The sequence below is a fragment of the Rhinolophus hipposideros genome, assembly GCF_964194185.1.
Source record: "Rhinolophus hipposideros genome assembly, chromosome: 15".
Classification (NCBI taxonomy): Eukaryota; Metazoa; Chordata; class Mammalia; order Chiroptera; family Rhinolophidae; genus Rhinolophus; species Rhinolophus hipposideros.
This window is the reverse complement of record NC_138061.1, coordinates 53591895-53610537: the sequence shown is the minus strand read 5'-3', so window position 1 is coordinate 53610537 and position 18643 is coordinate 53591895. Positions and strand designations below refer to the sequence as shown.

Sequence of the window (18643 nt, the reverse complement as noted above, 5' to 3'; positions counted from 1 at the left end):
CAAGTTGAAGAAATGCAAAAACGTCACTTCCACTGAATCTGCACAGCTGTCATTTGTAGTTTTTCAGGCTGTTGAATGAAACTTCTGATGAAAACAGTTTAGTTTTCCCCTTCACTATTCTAGGGGAAGAAAACAGCTAACATTTAAAATGCATGTTCTTGGTTATGTGGTTGGCTGAAAAATACACATTCAAAAGTTTAGAAAGATGGACACTGCACTGTCATTTTAAATGACCCTGTGCACAGTCTATCAATATAAAGAATAAAATTAACTGCAACCAGGGGAAGAAAAGTAAATAACACTTTGTTTTTCCTTTCTGAAAATATGGTACTCTATAGTGTGAAATTCATACACCGAAGAGCAGAAAATAGGCAAACCCTTTTATATTTTTCTGGCATTTCATGCATTTTGCACCTCCAAAACAACAGGCAATTATTGAGTACCTGTCATTTCATTCCTGATACATAAAACGTCAACACATACCATCATGCCAGGTTCAACCCCACTTGTCACATTACTGGAGAGTAAGTAAAGAATCTGGTCACACAATCTATTTGGAATTTTGTCCTTGGAAACAGCCAGTGACATAATTCATTGAAAAGCCCACATAGCTGTCCATCAAGGACAAAGGAAAAAAAAACCAAAGCAGATGTGTCTAGCTGTCTTCTAAGGTAGGGGAGCATATTAGGCCTCATGGCCAGCATGGAGCTGATGGTACCCTTTGCCATGTGCTTCACTTGGTAAAGTTAATTTTCACCAAAAGAATGTAAGAGGTAAATAAATGTCTTATGTTTATCTGTCTCTATGCACATCCTTAAAGAGGCAGAAATTCAGCCAAGCTGGAGGATTTCTCATCCTCACTAAACTTGAATTTATGGCTGGGCCAAGCTCATTCTAATATGTACTTGGGATTTGGGTCTGAGACCCAAAGAAGCCCAAACTGCAAAAATCAGAAACCATGTAGGCTGCTTTCCAATTGACTGTGCCCACATCTCCATTATGAGACCTGTGTGAGGCACCCTGGGAAGTTCAGGCATCCCCTACGAACAGGTGGCATATGCAGCAGGCAGGATGAGTTCAGCTGCAAGGAAAACCAACTCAAAGCCATTCAATTCTATAAATACATAATTGTGTGTGTATATATACTATATAATATATAGTGGATATATGCATAAAACCATCACCTCAGGATTTTTTACCGTAAGAAATTACATATATACATATATATTATGTATTATGTATTATGTATTATTGTATATATAATACATGATATATGGCATACGATATATAATATGTAACACATATATACATTTTTCATTTTATATATAAAATATGTGTATGTACAATCTCATTTTTATATATTATGACCTCATTTATATATTTTTCAAATTTCATGTAGTAAGAAATCCTGCGTTCAGTTGGTTTTGGTTCTAGGGCTGGTTAATTCAAAAACTCCAGGACAGTACTTTGTGTCATTCAATCTGTCATTCAGTTCAGCCAGTACGATTAAGCTGATTGTGTCCTCAGTGGTGCCGGTCCTAGTTCTGAGATGGCTGCCACAGTTCCAGCACTACAGCCACATAAACAATGTCCAGGGGATTAAAAGAGAATCTCTTCCTATGTGATTCTTTTAAAGAGAAAGGAAACAGTTCTGAAAAGCCTCCGAGCAGATTTTCTCCCACTTCCCCTTGGTCTGAACTGTGTCAAAAACCCAGGCTTACGTCACTCACTGGCAAGAGAATAAGCAATCAATCCATTTCAGATAACAGGACAGGTTAGGTTATGCTTTGCTAACAACAACAACAACAACAACAACAACAACAATAACACAAATCTCAATGTGTTAAAGCAACACAGATTGCTTTTTCATTCACTGAGAATGCTTTGTGGGTCTGGGGTACCATCCAGGGCTGTCCCCAGCCTTCATCTCCTCAGTAACCCACGTTCCCACAGTTGTGATGGCCTGGGAAGACAGGCGGTAGATCAAATACCTGTACCAGAAGTGATGATATGCATTGTTCTGCTTCTTCTCTTGGGCCAGAGCATTTCCTATGTCACAAGGCCTCCTAACGTCAAGGAGGGACTTAGGGGTAATTCTCATGTGTGCCTGGAGCGGGAGGGGAACAAAAACCTGTGAGCAAGACGAGATCAATAATTGGTATAGAGACTGGTGTTAGGGCACTATCAAATTGGGTTAGAATTACATACCATGGTCTCCAGTTTGTCCTAAAAAACAACTCATCAGAGTTTATCCCCGGAGTGCTAATTGTTGACCTGTAAATGATACATAAGCTACATGTGTTCTTTCGATAGTTCCTTTTGGTTTTTTTGGAACTGTGATTATTTCCCAATTTTCCACATCTCTGATGTTTCTCCCTTCTCTTTTTCCTTCCCACCAGGGTTCACACCTCCAGGAATGGACAGATCCTCTCCAGATAACAGCCCGGTACACGGGATGTTACGCCAGCCGTCCATCACAACCGGGGTCAACATCCCCATCATCACTGAACTAGGTAGGGGTGAACGGCAGCTTGGGGTGGGTTGTTTGGGTCCTCTCTTCCAACCATGTAGGCTATGAGGAGGTTGGCCTGTTTTTTTTTGCTCCTTCAGCACAGTAGGCTCTAGTGGGGTTTGTTTTGCGGGAGGTTGGAGAGAAGTATGAATACAAATATATAGGATTACCAAAAGGAAAACTGATCCTAGCTTTCCTCTGAGATGAATAGACAGTTTACTTCATGCTCATCACTGTTTTCAAAGGGGCATGAGATAATGGATTTGAGATTGGGGCATAAATTAGGGAACGGGGAGGAAGGGAGGGAAGGCATAGTCCATGGACTCTTGGTAATTTTCATTGGAAGCAACTCTGGACAGCTCCTCCAATCAGAACCCTCCATTGAAGTACAAAGCCTCAGGTCTACGCCAAACCCATTCTGAGAACTGGCGAGATGGATTGGGCTAACGTGTAGAACCTTACATTTAATGTCTCCTGGTTGAACTTCTCAGACAAAGGCCATTTTCAGTGAATGCCACTTGGGTCCAAAAAATGATGGGGTTTTTTGGGCCACGATTGTTGGCTATGGAATCCAACTTTTCACCTGGCCATGACACTCCCTGCTACCGCCTGTGAATTTGCAAAACTGCTGAGTGGTCTCTACCCTCCAAGACAAATACTAACTGTCTATGGCCCTGGTCCTGGGTCCCTTTACTTTAGTATGTTTCCTCTGTTAGTCCCTCACTCTTGTCTTTTTCTGTACTTTCCTCCACTCCCTTTCCCCAACCCTTAAATGCTGTATCCAATTAGCTAAACCTGGCAAGTTGCCTTTGGTATCTGTCAATCAGGAAAAAAACAGTGGGACACACATTCTAATGATAACTGAACTGGGTAAGAAGCACTGTTTTCCTTCACATCAGTATTTCCTTTTGTTTTGTTGTTGGTGTTTCCAACCATCATCAGCTTGTTTCTTTTTTTTTTTTTTCCACTGGCTGTAACAGAAAGGCTACCCCATGGCACTGCTTTGAATGTGTTTTATTTGTGGCTCTGGTTGGAATCGACTGTCTTGTTCTGGCCTTTCTTAATGATTTTTTCCCCCACACAGCATCAGTAAACCTTTGATCACACCCATCTGACCTGGCAGTTGTTTTCAAAGCATCTTTGCTCTAATTCATTTTCTTTGGCATGAGTCTTTTTTTTTTTTTCTTTTCCATGTGTCCCCCTGCTCTCCCGCCTTCTCCCTGATATGATTCCTCTTCCAACATACTGTCAGTTTGATTGACATGTCTTCACAGCTCTCAGAGGAAGTCAAAGGAGAAATATAAAAATTTTAAGATAAGAAACCTAAGACAGTGCCTTCCCTCCAGCTGTTTATTTTCCTTTATTCTGACTTTATTTGCCTTTTTTTTCATACGAGGCCCTTTCTCAGAAGCTCTGGTTTTGAAGCCATAAAAGCAGCTAGCTCCTAGGGGACCTTTTCTTATACTAACGCCAGGTTTCAGGAAGGGTGCCAAAGATGAGGTTCGGAGCCACTGAGACACAGCCCTGCACTCTGACCCCCCATCCCGCTGGCCCAAGGCCTTCTCTGGGAGATTCAGAGTGGACTCATGAAGAAGATGAAAGGCTTGGTCATGGCTGCATTTGTCAGGCCCTTCCACGATTCCCCATAAGTTGGTTAATAACTCCACGAAAGGCACCCATCGGCAGCAGGTCTCAGAACTGGGGATTGATTTTCTAAATAGAGACAGCAAAAGTGCTGCTCAGGAGAGAGGTGGGGAGAGAGGTGGGGAGCACCTGCCTTCAAACGTCTCACAAATGAAACTAACATGCCATTCTCTTGGCCCCAAAATATATTTCAAAATAAGAGAGCAGCTTTTAACACAGTAATCTTGCTTGCGAGGTGTCTGGAAACTAAGGAATAAATTGTCCACCACTCAGCACTGCATTAGTGTAGACGTAGCTATTTATCAGGACAAATTGACTCTGGTCAAGGAGGATCACACTATTTTTTGTTTCCAGTGGTAGAAGAGGTGTCTTTTTCATGTTTAGAGAAGTTGGCTAAAAGCCTAGGTTTCTGGACTACTTTCCTCAGAACCTTAGTGTCGTAGGAAGTCCAGGGAGCTCAGGCAGCCCAGACCTCTGGTTGGAAAATTCATCCAAACATCCCCATCTCAGAAACCTTTAGAAGCATTTTGAAAGCATCACTGCCAGGATTTTCTTTTCCTATTTGGAATTAATGGGCTGCCCACTAGCTAGGATATCTCGATTTGTGATTATCAGAAGAGAAAAGAAAAGGTTTCGTGTCCCAAATCTGAGGCAAAAAAAGGCAGGCATTCGACAAGTATCATTGAATGTCCAGAAACCTCTGTTCCTCACCAGATGTCTTCCATGAGCTCAGAGAACCTTCCACGTGTTCCTGTCACCCTTACCTTTTGCCTTAAGCCTGATTTGTCTAGTGGTCATACCACCTTTGGCAATCATACCACCATCCTCTGACCACTTTACCCCCCAAATATTTCCTATTTACCTACGTGTTCTGAGATGTGTTCTGCATTATGCCAAGCCAGGAGAATGCCTTTTGCAAACCACAGAGGATGCCAAGGTCAAACAAGTTTTGAAACTGTGTAGCGTATTCCAGTCTTCATCCATTTGGAGAGTCCCAACTGATGTTGTTGGGTCAGAGGCCCCTAGAAGTTCCAAAACAGAGAAATTTGTTTCATGCTGTTCAACCTGTTTCCCACTTGTATTTGACCTCATGCATTTTGGAGTGATTGTTTTAATTACCTGTTAGCACCCATATAAGTATTGTTCTGTGAAACAGGCTTTGGGTAAGACCGGCTGTTCTCCCTCTGAGACTGGGTAATCTAGAACAATACACAGGGTTTTCACTGAACCCTGGCTGGTGCCTTCGGGTTCTTTCCCAGTAACTCAAACCCCCAGCTGGCTGAAAATGTAGTGTCGTCTCTCTCTACTTGAAGCCATGTCCCCTCCAAGTCTAAAACCAACCCTTGCTCATCGTCTTGAAAAGAGGTAACAGATGCTATTCCTTTTGGCGTGTCCATGCACACGCCTTCCTTGGCTGTTACAAAACCACACCCCTCTGCATGTTGTCAGGAGTTTACATTTTCTGATTCACAAAGCAGGAAGACTGAACTGTGGCCCACAGCATGCTTTTAGGTAAATGGAGGAGGGGAAAAAGCTACAAGTTGACCTTAGTAGGATCCCTGAACAAGGCTTAAGTGCTTCTGAGAAGAGTGGAAGGAAGCTGGGTGTTTCCGTAACGTAGTGGGTGGACAGAACGTTTAATGTCCGAAAGGCTGTCCTGAGAGCAGCTAACCTTTATGAAGGTCCTGGACCAGGCTCACCAAGCACAATGTCATGGGCTCCTTCTGATGACCTCATGAGAGCTGCTACTGTGTCCCCCATATTACAGAGAGAGAAACTAAAGTGTAGAACAGATGAAATGCTTTACTTGAGGGAGTTAGTGCAGAGCCTGGATCCAAAGCCTAGTGATCAGATCCGCATTTTGCACTTTCCCCTGCTAGCCTGTAATTCAAGTGCTGCTGAGATGATGGGGACCCAGATGTGATAAACTTTGGAAAAACAGCGCCAAGATTTCTCCCCATTAGAATCTTTCTCTAGGGAAACAAGATGGTATCATTTAAAAATAATTCCATGCCTAGCTTTTAACCCTATTGTCATTTAATCTGCCTCATACAATAAACAAACAGAAGTTAGAGAAAGAAAAGTTATCCAAAAAGATACTTTTGGAAAAAAAAGATAAAACAATAATGCTAATAATGTCACTGCTGATGCATTTAGAAAGGAATCAGACGAAGGAAACCTCATCTTTCCTTTTCCTAAAAACATGAGAATTATTTCAGAAATCACGAGGCCTCCTCTCCTCCCCCTCCACACACTTCCCCCACCCCATTACTTGCTCTACAAAACTGATCATTTCCGAAGCCAAGATGGGAATGGAAATTAATTTGTCACTTAATTTTTAATAAGTTAAAGACATCTCAGTGACACAGCCAGTCAGTCTGTACACGTGTGCCGGAGGAGTCCTTGAGGAATCCTCAGATGGAAATAAAACCCAACCTCAAATGCTGCAACAGATTGAGCTGAAGCACAGAGAAGACGGAGCTGTGGAGAAGGGGAAAGGGAGAACGTGGGTGTCCCCACGCGCCTCGGCACGCACAGCAAGTCTTTGTCAGCAAGATTCCTCCCACGTGGGGTTGTCTTTGTATCAACCAGAGCCTGTCGGGCGTGGGCCCTGGACACCAGCCACCGTCCAGGCCCACCCAGGGCAGGCTGTGGGTCGTGCCTGCGGGTGAATCCTTTGCACGTGGCCGCCGCTGTGCTCCTGGGCAACTGCTCTTCACGCTCAATACGTTGCTTTCTTTTCCTTGTGGCTAAACTTAACCATCCTGGCATGGCTGCTCGTGGCTGCTCCTCCTTGCACTAGGTCCATCTCTCCAAGGACTTGACTACCCAAAACCACTCCAGGCTGTGGTTTTGGTCGTGATTCCAAAACTATACCAAAGGACGGCCCCGCATTTCCTCCCAGTCCTCCCGCAGCCTGCCGCGGGCTCGCCTGCTGGCTCTCATCGCCCTCCACGCCTCGGAGACCCGAACAGTCTCATCGGAGCGGGCCATTGAGTCCCACCGCCCCTCCCACCGCCCCCAGATCCATCTACGGCTTCTCCCATGCTTTTCTTTCCTCTCCAGCGACTTCAGTGTTTCTAAATCACTAGCCTGCTCCTCCTCTGGTATCGCTGCCTGCGTGTGGTCTTCGGAGCTAATGCTTCTTTTACACTTTTTCTAGTGAATGATACTAATGTTCAGTTTTTGGACCAAGACGATGACGATGACCCCGACACAGAACTGTACCTCACGCAGCCATTTGCATGTGGGACAGCATTTGCCGTCAGCGTCCTGGACTCTCTCATGAGTGCGGTGAGTGGGCGGGGCTTTCCCGCGAGTGGGTGGGGCTTCCCGGAGTGGGCGGAGCTTCCGGGAGTGGGCGGGGCTTTTCCGCGAGTGGGTGGGGCTTCCCGGAGTGGGCGGGGCTTCCGGGAGTGGGGCCCCTCCAGCCTCCTACACGGGAGGTCTGGGGCTGGAGCTGGAGCTGTGGTGGAGGGCAGAACCACGCAAAGCTCGCAGTCTGGAATGATGCTGCAAATCACCATGCAAATAAACATTTGATGATAAGTTCTTGAAAGTGCAAGGAAGGCTATGTATAAATATAGGTGAGCACTTGACCTGGTCTTGGGATCAGAGAAAGGTTCCACAAAGAAATAATACACGTTTTATGTCAAGATCTGAACGATAAAAGGGGGGGGGGATTTGTGAGGAAGGATATTCCCTAAAAATGGAAAGCGAGTGCAAAGGCCCTGAGCTAGGGGGAACCTGACAGTCTCAGGAAGTCAAAGAAAACCTGAGTGCTTGACCACAGTGAGGGTGGGAAAGGGGGTGCACACCGCAAAGTTGGCCCTGCAAGACCTCAGACCCATTTTCACGGCTTTGGTCTTTTTCCTGAGAGCAATGGGGAGGCATTGGAGGGTTTTAAGTTGAAAAGTGACGTGATCAGGTTAATGTTCTAAAGGGATTGCCTCGACTGGGGTGTGGAGGATGGTTCGGGAGGCAAGGTGGCAGAGTAAGAGGCTCTCATAGCTTCAACTAAGATAGAGCTGGCATAGCTGGAGGGAGTGGATGGATCTGAGTGGTGTTTGTCAGTAAAATTGGTAGGACTTGGCAATAGTTTGAATATGAGCCAAAGATGGAAGAGAAGAAAGTGTTAAGGGTGACTCCTAGGTCACTACCAGTCACCGAGACAGAAGTCCTGGGCGAGGCCCAGGCCTGGCTTGTTCTTTGCTACAGGGAAGGACTAGAGCGAAGGGTTGGCTGGCCGAGTGATCAAAAGCATCTTTTGTTTCTTTTATAACTTGATAATTATAAAAAAACTTTGAGATCAAAACATTTAAAACGTAGGTCCTAGTTGAATGGAGCCATCCTTAACTGTAAAAGGTAAGAGCAGACATGAGAATGGATCATAACCTGAGGATTGTGATGTGTGTCTTGATTGAATATATAGAAAAGCCTCTTTATTTTGGAATTCATAATTTGTGAAAATCCAGACATAGGCTGGATAAACACTGACCTTTGGAGCGTCCACGAAAAAGAGTTTTATTGAATACATTAAACATAAACATAGCTCAAAGTTCCCATATACATACCTTCCTTAATGTGCTTAAGAAGGCTTATTCTCCTGAATGTATTAAACAACTGATATGCTAATTATGCATTATTCTCATCTATTCATTAAAGCGAATCCCAGAAGGATCTCCATTTGAAGAAAGAAAAAACATAAAGCTTTTTAAGACTAATTTAGGTTATTCTATATTGCTGAATGTGGTCCAACTGCAAGCATATCTTAGTTAGAAATCAGAACTATGGATTTAAAAATAATTATGAAACAACATTCATCTGGATTAAGGTTGACTGGGCTCCATGCCATACCATTGCTTTCCAAGCCAAGAAGGAGACTAAGACAGTCTCTAGAGAAGGGCACTCTTGGTTTCCCAGGCTTCTGATCTTCCTGATGGCCTGAGGGTACTGAGCCTAACCTTTCTCTCTGCGAGTGATGTCAGGCTCAGTTTGGGCAAACTCCTTAAGCAGGCCAAAAGGAACAGTAGAAGCTACCGGAGATGCTCAATACACTGCCATACTCTTTGTAGCAGTCCTCATCATCTCTAAGTTCAGCTTCAAACAGAATTCTGTCATTCATCTCTTTCAAAATTTCACTTTAATTCTGATCCTCCTTAGAAAGAGTATGGAAGGCTATTCACTCTAAGAAATGACTATACTCTTTATAATACATTGTTTTTCAGAATCACAAAATACTTTATTAAAATGGTTTAAAATTCAAATGTATAAATTACTAAGTTTTTACGTATCAGACATTCAGTGTATTTTAGGCAGGACCAGCTCCACAATTTGCAAGGCCACTTTTTCATAAATGATTAAGAATTTCAAAATGGTGACAGCAGGGCATTAAGCCAAGGAAGGGCCCTTCTGAGCATGGGCCTTGGGCGATTGACTGCCCAAGCCACACACCCATGAAGCCAGCCCTGGTTCCAGGGAACAAAACTGGTTTTAAGCACCAGAGAACGTTAGCTCTACACAGCCCATAAGACAGACACACGGTTGCCATAGAATGGGGGTGGGGGCACATCTGGATATGAACTGCACAGCTGTCTACAGTATCACTAGGGATCCTGTTTCTAGAAACTCAGAGAAATCTAAGTGAGTAGTTTGAGAACTTTTTATTAGGTGTACAAAACAATGTAATAGTTAGACATTTATACCCCTCACAAAGTGATAACCCCCCGCCCCCAATCTACTACCCCATCTGACACCCTACAAAATCGATACAACATTATTGATTATACTCCCCAAACTGTCTTTCGTATCCCTGTGGCAATTTTGTGGTTACTGATTGTGCTTTCTAATCCCTTCACCTTCTCACTCATCCCCACCCCCCTCCTATCTAGCAACCCTCAGTTTTTTCTCTGTATCTCAGAGACTGTTTCTGATTAGTTTGTTCATTTATTCTATTCTTTAGATTCCACCTATAAGTGAGATCATATGATATTTGTCTTTCTCTGTCTGACTTATTTCACTTGCATAATGTTCTCTGGGTCTATCCACATAATTGCAAATGGTAAAATTTCATTCTCCTTTATGGCCGAGTAAGACTTTATTGTATAAGTGTACCACAGTTTCTTAATCCAGTCATCTGCTGGGGAGATTGCAGGTTGGTGCAGCCACTATGGAAAACAGTATGGAGGTATCTCAAAAAACTGGAAATAGAACTATCTTATGACCCAGCAATTACACTCTTAGGTATCTATCCAGAGAAATCCAAAACACTAATTCAAAGAAATGTATGCACCCCTTTGTTTATTGCAGCACTATTCATAATCGCCAAGACATGGAAACAACTGAAATTCCCATCAGTAGAAAAAAAAATTTTTAATCCAACTTTAATCTCCTTTGAAATGCAAACTAAAGTATTCGGGAGAGGGTGGCGAAGGCATGTGTGGATGCAATGGTCTGAGAGCAGCACTGCGTCTGAATTCCAGCCTGGGAAAAAAGGGTGTCAGGAATCTGGTCACTGTCATTGTAATTATCATCAGCAGGACCATTTACTGAGGGCCCAGAACTGTGGGAGACACTTCGGCTACAGTATCTGATTTGGGGGCAATGATATAAAGAAACCTGGCCTAAGTGCTGAAGCAAGACATATTTAACTGATCACTGATGTTGACTTTTCAAATCATTAACCAAAATGCCTATCCAATTATTCCAGGCCTTGTTTCTGTTGCCTATGATGAGTGAGTTTCACAATGAGGTCTTGAATTGGGTCTGGTTCAACAGATCCAATTGGATCTAGACCTAATAAAATGTTACCTGTTATTTCTTTGCATTCTACCCCAAACCTAACTTATATATAAAATAGGACATGAGTCAGAGATGGAGGCAGTACCTAGAAGGAACTAAAAGGGTGGCAGGAATATAAATTGAGGAAGTGAGACTCCCCCAAGCAGCGGGAGCCAGAGGTAAGCTTCCATCTCCAACATTCTCTTACAGGCAACATCATGACATTCACACATCTCTTGAGATGTCGATGCTCTCATTTTTCTAGCACTTCTCTCCAAATTGTCATTTAATCATGTGTCTAAACATTCCCTGAATATTGTCCTTTACAACGCAACTCCTGCTGCTTATTGCTTCATTTGTTACAAAAATAATGTTTGGATTCATCACCGGCATTTCTGGGACAGACAGGAATATTACAGGCAAGTCCTCGTGGCTTTCTCCTGCAAATCAGCAGCAGAAACATGCGATGAGAGGGGACAATTAGGCTTATGGGCATATGCCTCTAAGAACATTACAACTAAGAAACGTATTTTTCAGAATGATACCAACTTACTGCGCGCGCACACACACACACACACACACACACACAGATGAAAGGAAGCCTCTCTGTATTTAGAGCTGAAATGGGTACATGAATATTCAGATTTCTTTTCTACACAGCCACTACTTCCCCCTATCATCACCTCTGTTTGAGTTCTACCTGGACCCTCCCTGGAAAGGGAAGATAAGTCATGGACTCAAGAGCTAGACTGCTTGGATGCGGATCCCAACACGGCCATTTACTGTCTGTGTAATTGTAACCTCTCCGTGTGCCTCAGTTTTCTCATCTTTAAAATGGGGATACTAATAGCACCTACCTCACAGGATTGTTGAAATGATTAAATGGGTTAAGTTATACAGTGATTTGTGCAGAACTTAGCACATAATGAGCTTTATATGTACTTATTGTTATTAATCATGCATTAGTCCGGCACTTACTTCATGCCAGGTCCTATTTTCCATGTCGGGGATTCAGTAGTGAAGAAGAAAGAGGAAGACTGTCCTTGTGTTGTTTGAACTTTTATTCCAGTGGGTGGTAACTGTGGAAGTGAATGAGTGAGGCTTTCAGATGGGGGTAACTGATCTGAAGCACATGGAATAGTTGGATTGGGTGTGGACACCTGGTTTAGCCAAAGTGGTCAGAGTCAAGCCGTCTTAGGCGGTGACTTTGAAGCTGACTCTGAAAAATCAGAAGAAAGTACCTGGAAGTGAGAGTGATTAGCTATCTCAGGCAGAAGAAAGAGCAAGGGCTGAAAAGGAGGGATGAGCTGGGTTTGGGTGGTCTGTGGGAGTGGGTGACAGCCATTGGGGTCAGAATGCAGTAGATATTGCAAGCAGGGATATACAAGCAGCGGCCAGACAGGCAGGGCCATCGGCCGCTGAGTACAAAAGACCATATCCGGATGAGTACAAAAGACCACATCTGGTGAAGTTTAAGGCTGGGTGTAGACACTTCAGTCTTGGTTAGAAGATGCCCCTTCTTGTGAATGCCAGCAGCAACCTTATAATGCCACTGGAGAGTGTGCCCGTCTGGAAGATGGACCCATATGACTTACTCTCTTAACTGGCCTTGCATTAAGGACTGAACTCTTGAACCGTGTGACGGAGAAGACCAAGTTCTTGGTTAGCCCGGATTGACCCAGTGACATGTGAAATAAGTTATCTAAACAAATGAGTCCCCCGTGGCCCTATTCCTTACCCTCCATTCAAGAATGTCTATTTCTACTGCTCACAAGGACAGTGAGCAGCCAGGGGCCGTCCCGAGGCAGCTGAGCTAGCGTTGGTGTCGGTGTGACAAACAGTGGTTACGTTCTGCTGGACTCAGAACATGCTACTGCTGTCACATCAGGCCACAGAGGCCTGGGATTGAAAAAAAAGCCAAATAGTTCTCATCCTCATGAAAGAAAAATACGAAAAATAAAAATCTACACCATGAAAACGAAGAAATATAAAAAATGGCAGCTGTGAGATGGAAAATGACAATTTTAGCGCAATTATAAACGGAAGGCAAAGTGCCATTAAAGTTAAGGCAATGTTATTAAAAGATGTGTTAATTTTCAGTTAAATTTTCTATAAAGGACCAATTAGTTTAAAAGGCTTGACAGCATTAACTGTGAAACATAAGCTCTGGTAATTATACTTTAAAAAAATAAAAAAAGGAAGATACTCCCCCGTGTTGGAGACACACGTGCAGAGGGCGTCCCCAGAGCGGGCTAGATGGCGCTGTGGGCTCAGATTTCCTGTTGCAAGCACTTTGTCCCTTCCCCAGCATTTCCTGGTTCCCTCACTGCCTGTTACTCTGTCTACTTACAGGATCTGAGATCATCAAAGTTTAAAAGCCAAGGGGGTCACACATGTGATGTGGGCCTGCTCTCTGATACTAGAGATGAGCACAAAGGCACAGCGAGAAGGTGGTTTTCTAAATTGGTTGCATTGCTAGTCGCTTGTTCTTTGTATGAACTACCATTTATCGAGTATTCGTTGTGCATTAGAAGTTACACAACGTAGCTCATTTGCACAATCCTATAAGCTGGGTTTGGGTTGTTTTGTTTTGTTTTGCTTTGTTTTCTGTTACATGGATGAAGAATCTGAGTCATGGAAAAGAGAAAAACACAAGGTTAGGCAACTTTCCCATTTTCATAGCTATTGCCAGGCAAAGCAGAGTTGAAACCACACTAGCTGAATCCTGAAGTCTGTACACATAGCCAGGGGTTCATCACTATCTTACTTAGAAAACAGACTTCCCTGATTAGGTGTGGAACCCTGTCCTTGGTAGTAGGAAGACACAGGTCTCCTGATTCCAGGTGCTTCATTCTGGCAAGCTCTCTTAACACCCGTGTGACACAAGAACAGCCATAGCCAAGGCCTCTTCCCAAAGCATCCCTGGAGACTAGTCCTGCCAGGGTTGGGGTTGTGTACAAGAGTCCCTCACAAGGCTTCTAACACAGGTGTAGTGAACACGGGCCATGGTAAGGCCCCCAAAAGACGAGCAGTACAAAAGCTTAGGAGGCGAAGGTTCACACATACATATTACAACCCTCCTTTTCTAATTTTGTAATTCTTCAATTCTAGCGCTTCTGTTAACCCAGAAAAGAATTGTGCCTTCTGGGTCAGATGAGTGGTAGAGAGGTTGTTCTAGCTGGTACATCCTCCACTGGAATTGTCATTGATAATTGGCATTTGAAGTCCTAGAACCTGGCTTTCCCCAGGATGCTGAAACAGTCACTTCCTATGCAGAAAGCCCTGGATTTAGTGGATAATTGCAAACCACTGTACGCTCTGTGAGTGACCACATTAAAAAAAAAAAAAACAAAACTGTGACCTCCAGTATGACCAACTGGACGTCCTTTTTCAGGGAAAGCATTATCTTTCCGCCAGGTTACTCAGATCACAACGAAACCTTGATACATGCCCAAAGCACAACCTATGCAATGCTCAAAGTACTTATCTGTAGCTAACTACTGAGGAACCCATATGGGACCAAGAGTGCTCTGCTGACAAAAAGGAAGGCATCATTATTCTCTGTCATAGCAGGTAGCGCTGCCACAGCCCTGCTCCTTGATGCCTGTGTGGAGAAAACTCAGAGAGAGAGCTGGGATAAAGATAATGCCAGCTCAGAGGGCAGAGAATTGTGCTCAGTGTTGCGAGTGTTTCCAGAGGTGTTCAAGCACCTATGAAACCCTGTGGCCCACTCTGAAATCATACATGTTGGTGGCAATTTTGAAAGTGACACACACTTTGAATAGCACACAATTTCAGGCCAAACCAAGACCCAGGGATTAGTAGGTGCTCAATAAATGTCAGCAACTGATTGATCAAAAAGATTATGCTGTTTCCGTGTAACTGATTTCATGACAGAAGGGGAAACATGTGAAGGTCAAGTCCTAAAGATTTGACAAAATAATAACCTTCTATGTTGACCGTCTAGACTTATCAGTGCAAAGCAGAACTTACAGTGTTCTTTGTTTAAACATCACTGACCACGTTTTTATTAGAAGTGTTATTCATGCTCAGTGTGGGAAGCACAGAAACACATACAAAAGAAAATTTAAATGAGCCGTATTCCCAAGACCTAAAGATAAGCATGGTTAGTATTTTGCTATATTTCCCTCCAGGTGGGTAGCTAAATATGAAATCATGCAGTTTTCTGTCTTGTATTTTTTTCCATTTATTTTCACAGTATTTTATATAGAGCATTTAATTATGGCATATTCTTGGGTATCAGGATTTGCAAAGCCTCCATAGGACTTCATGAGACACCAGCATACAGAAGCTCTAAAATCTATTTAACCATTATCTATTGTGGGACATTTCACTTGTTAATTTTTTTTGTTGTAACAATCATTAACCCTGTGATCAACATTATTGGACGTAAATATTTGAACAAGAAGCAACTTATTATCCTGAGGTAAATGTACTGGGTTTTTAACAAATATGAACATTTTCAAGCTCTCAATACATACTGCCAGATCGTCTCCCAGAAACAGTTACACACCGTGACTGGTGTGTAAATGCCATCTCATGCACTCCTATGAGCACAGGTTAACATTTTCCCTAGGAGGCCCTTTAACTGTGTTTATGATGGTTTTGAAATACATCAAATTTTAATTTGTGTGTTATCATGTAAATGCATATTTTCTTTTGTGAGTTCATCAATAGTTTTTATGCTTAAGAAGTACTTGCCAAACAAGAGAACTATCAGGTATCCTGAAATCAGTTAAATATTCAGCTATATTTTCATCAGATTGTTGGCGGCTACATTTTTTTTGCCTTTAACTATTGATAACATTTACTTCCTTCCCCTCCCCCCGCCCAGCTTTATTGAGATATAATTGACTTATAACATTATGTAAGTTCAAGGTGTACAATGTAATCATTTGACATACGTATATGTTGCAAAATGATTACCACAATAAGATTAATTAACACATCCATTACCTCACATAATTACAATTTGGAGGGGAGGGCTGAGAAATTAAAAAATGTACTCTTTTAGCAACGTTCAAATATACAGTATAGTATTTTTAACTATAGTCACAATGCTGCATGTTGTATCCCTAGAACTTATCCATCTCACAGCTGAAAGTTTGTATCCTTTGTCTACCTTCACCCATTTCCCTAACCTCTACCTCCCATCCCCGCAACCACCAATCTGTTCTCTGTTTCTATGAGAGCAATTTTTTTATATTACACGTAAAAGTGAGATTCTACAGTATTTGTATTTCTCTGGCTTATTTCACTTAGCATAATACTTTCGGGATTCATCCATGTTATTGCAAACACAGCGTTTGCTGCTTTTTATGGCTGACTAATATTCCGTTGTGTATATATCACATTTTCTTTTTTGGCTCATATGTTGATGGACGCAGGTTTTTTTCCACGTCTTGGCTATTGTATAATGTTGCAGTGCACGTTGGAATGCAGAAGATACCTTTGTGATAATGATTTCATTTCTTTAGGATATATACACATAAGCTGAATTGCTGGGTTATATGGTAGTTCTGTTTGTAATTTTTTGTGGTACATCTGACTGTTTTCCGTAGTGGCTGTAACAGTTTACATTCCCACGAACAATGTACTCCACATCTTCACCACACATGTTATATCTTATCTTTTTGACAATAGTCATTCTGACAGGTGTGATGTGATATCTCATTATGGTTTTGTTTTGCATTTCCCTGATGTTGGCCACCTTTTCATGTTCCTGTTGGCCATTTGAATATCTGCTTTGGAAAAATGTTTATTCAGTTCCTTTGCCCATTTGAATTTTTTTCTATGGAGTTGTATGAATTCCATTTACTTCCTTTTTTACAAATTTAAATATATTTTCACAGTAGAAAATATATGAAATAAATTAAATTATAAGAAAGATAAACATCAATCAGAATTCTATCACCAAGAATTAATCACCGCATAAAATTTTGGGGTACTAAGTACAATTATTGTTACATAAATGTAAACATATCAGTTGAAGTCTGCACTTTTAGCATGAATTTTAATCGTGGTGTTTTTTGGGATCCTGCTCTTTTGAACGTTTTAACATTATATCATATAATTGTTACCGTGCCATTAAATATTCCCTGAAAGCATAATATCTGTACAATGTAAGTAAGGTAAGCATATCATTATTTGTTTATTCATTACTATATTGTTGAAAAATTTTTTTCCAGATAGCCAGTTTCCCTTAAACTATATGTTGAATGAACATACCTTCCACATGGTGTGTGATGCTTTCCTTATCATACTAAGGAATGGATCGGCAAACTTTTTTTTTTGTAAACGGCCAGATGGTGAACATTTTAAGCTTTTGAGAGCCGTACAGATTCTGCCAATCCTACTCAACTCTGCCATTATAACACAAAAGCCTGTTCGCAAACAAATGGATATGTCTGGGTCCCAATAAAACTTTATTTTAAAAAAACAAGGGGCAAGACAGATTTGGCTAGACTTGCTAACTCCTGTATTAAGGTCTTATAGCTCCTAGGCTATGGCTGTCATTAATCCATTCTGGAGGATTGGGCTTCCAATTTTTAATACTGTCTACACTGCTTAGTTATGGAAACTTTAATATTTATTATAATACCTGAAAGGGCAATTTCATAACCTATTTTTAGAGGAAATATAGCATAATTTTATCAAGTTTTTTAAAAGATTAGTTGAAACTATAATTAGGCATATATCAAACAAAATTTTTACTAGAAAAAAATCATGACATTATAATATCCAGTTTACATGTTAAGGAACATGCAATTTCTCTCTTTTTAAAAAAATAATCTTCTCTGTTTCTCTGTAAACTATCATTACTTTGCTTTCTGCTGAAAACCACTAGCTATTCTTCTTACTCATGTCCAGTGACTGGGATTAAAGAAAGCTTTCATGGTAGTGTTAATTCTCAAACATATATAACACTGTATTCTCTTTCTTATTTCCAATTTTATTTCTTTTTTGTTGCAGTTATATTTGTCATAGGTTTGTTTACTTTGTTTTTCAAAGAACTATTTCTTATATTTACTAAGTAGCTTGCTATTTCATTCATCGTTGCTATATTATTTCATCCTGCTTTACTTAGATAAAAAGAATAATAAAAGACAATTCAGTTAATGCTTAGCATTATTTATTGTAATTCTTTCATATTTAGTAATAAAAGCATTTAAGGCTCTTAATTTGTCTCTGTAGCTCTGGCCTCAACCCATGACATTTTTATATGTCATTTTCAAACAGTTTTCAATTTTTGAATGTATTCTAAGTTTGATTTCCATCGTGACCTATAGTTATTTAGTACACTTTTTAAAAAGGCTTGGCAGTGTTGGGATATTTTACTTTTGTTTCTACTATTATATTAACTTTTAAAATGTAGACTGTACAGCTCATACTTTGTCATGTGTATTGAGATTTTATACTATGGGCTATTGATCATTTTTTCATAATTATTGTTTAAAAGCTACCTAAAAATATTGCAAAGTTTTGCACAAGTCTACTAAATCATCCTCATTATAGCGTTAACTTTTTTATATTTTGGTCTGTTTGATCTGTGAAAGCTAGAAACACAGTGATATTTAATATATCACTTTAATACATCACTCTCAGTCCATATTCATGTTATTGTAATTGCTGATTAGTTTTGCTTTCTATATTTCAGTTGTATTATTTTCTCCACAAGTAAGTTTT

General features: G+C 41.3%; 1 protein-coding gene across 20 annotated transcripts in view; it reads left to right on the top strand.

Annotated features, from left to right (window-relative positions):
* Nucleotides 1-18643, top strand: part of KCNMA1 (potassium calcium-activated channel subfamily M alpha 1) — a 709234-nt gene that overhangs the window by 668942 nt on the left and 21649 nt on the right. For 11 of the 20 annotated variants that reach the window (XM_081075057.1, XM_081075040.1, XM_081075044.1 and 8 more), the window contains 2 exons: nucleotides 2400-2513; nucleotides 7320-7450. In XM_081075057.1, the coding sequence (XP_080931183.1) occupies nucleotides 2400-2513; nucleotides 7320-7450 (245 nt within the window). Of the gene's footprint in view, nucleotides 1-2399; nucleotides 2514-3301; nucleotides 3383-7319; nucleotides 7451-18643 lie in introns of all 20 variants that reach the window. The other 9 variants (XM_081075054.1, XM_081075039.1, XM_081075053.1 and 6 more) reach the window with 1 other exon arrangement.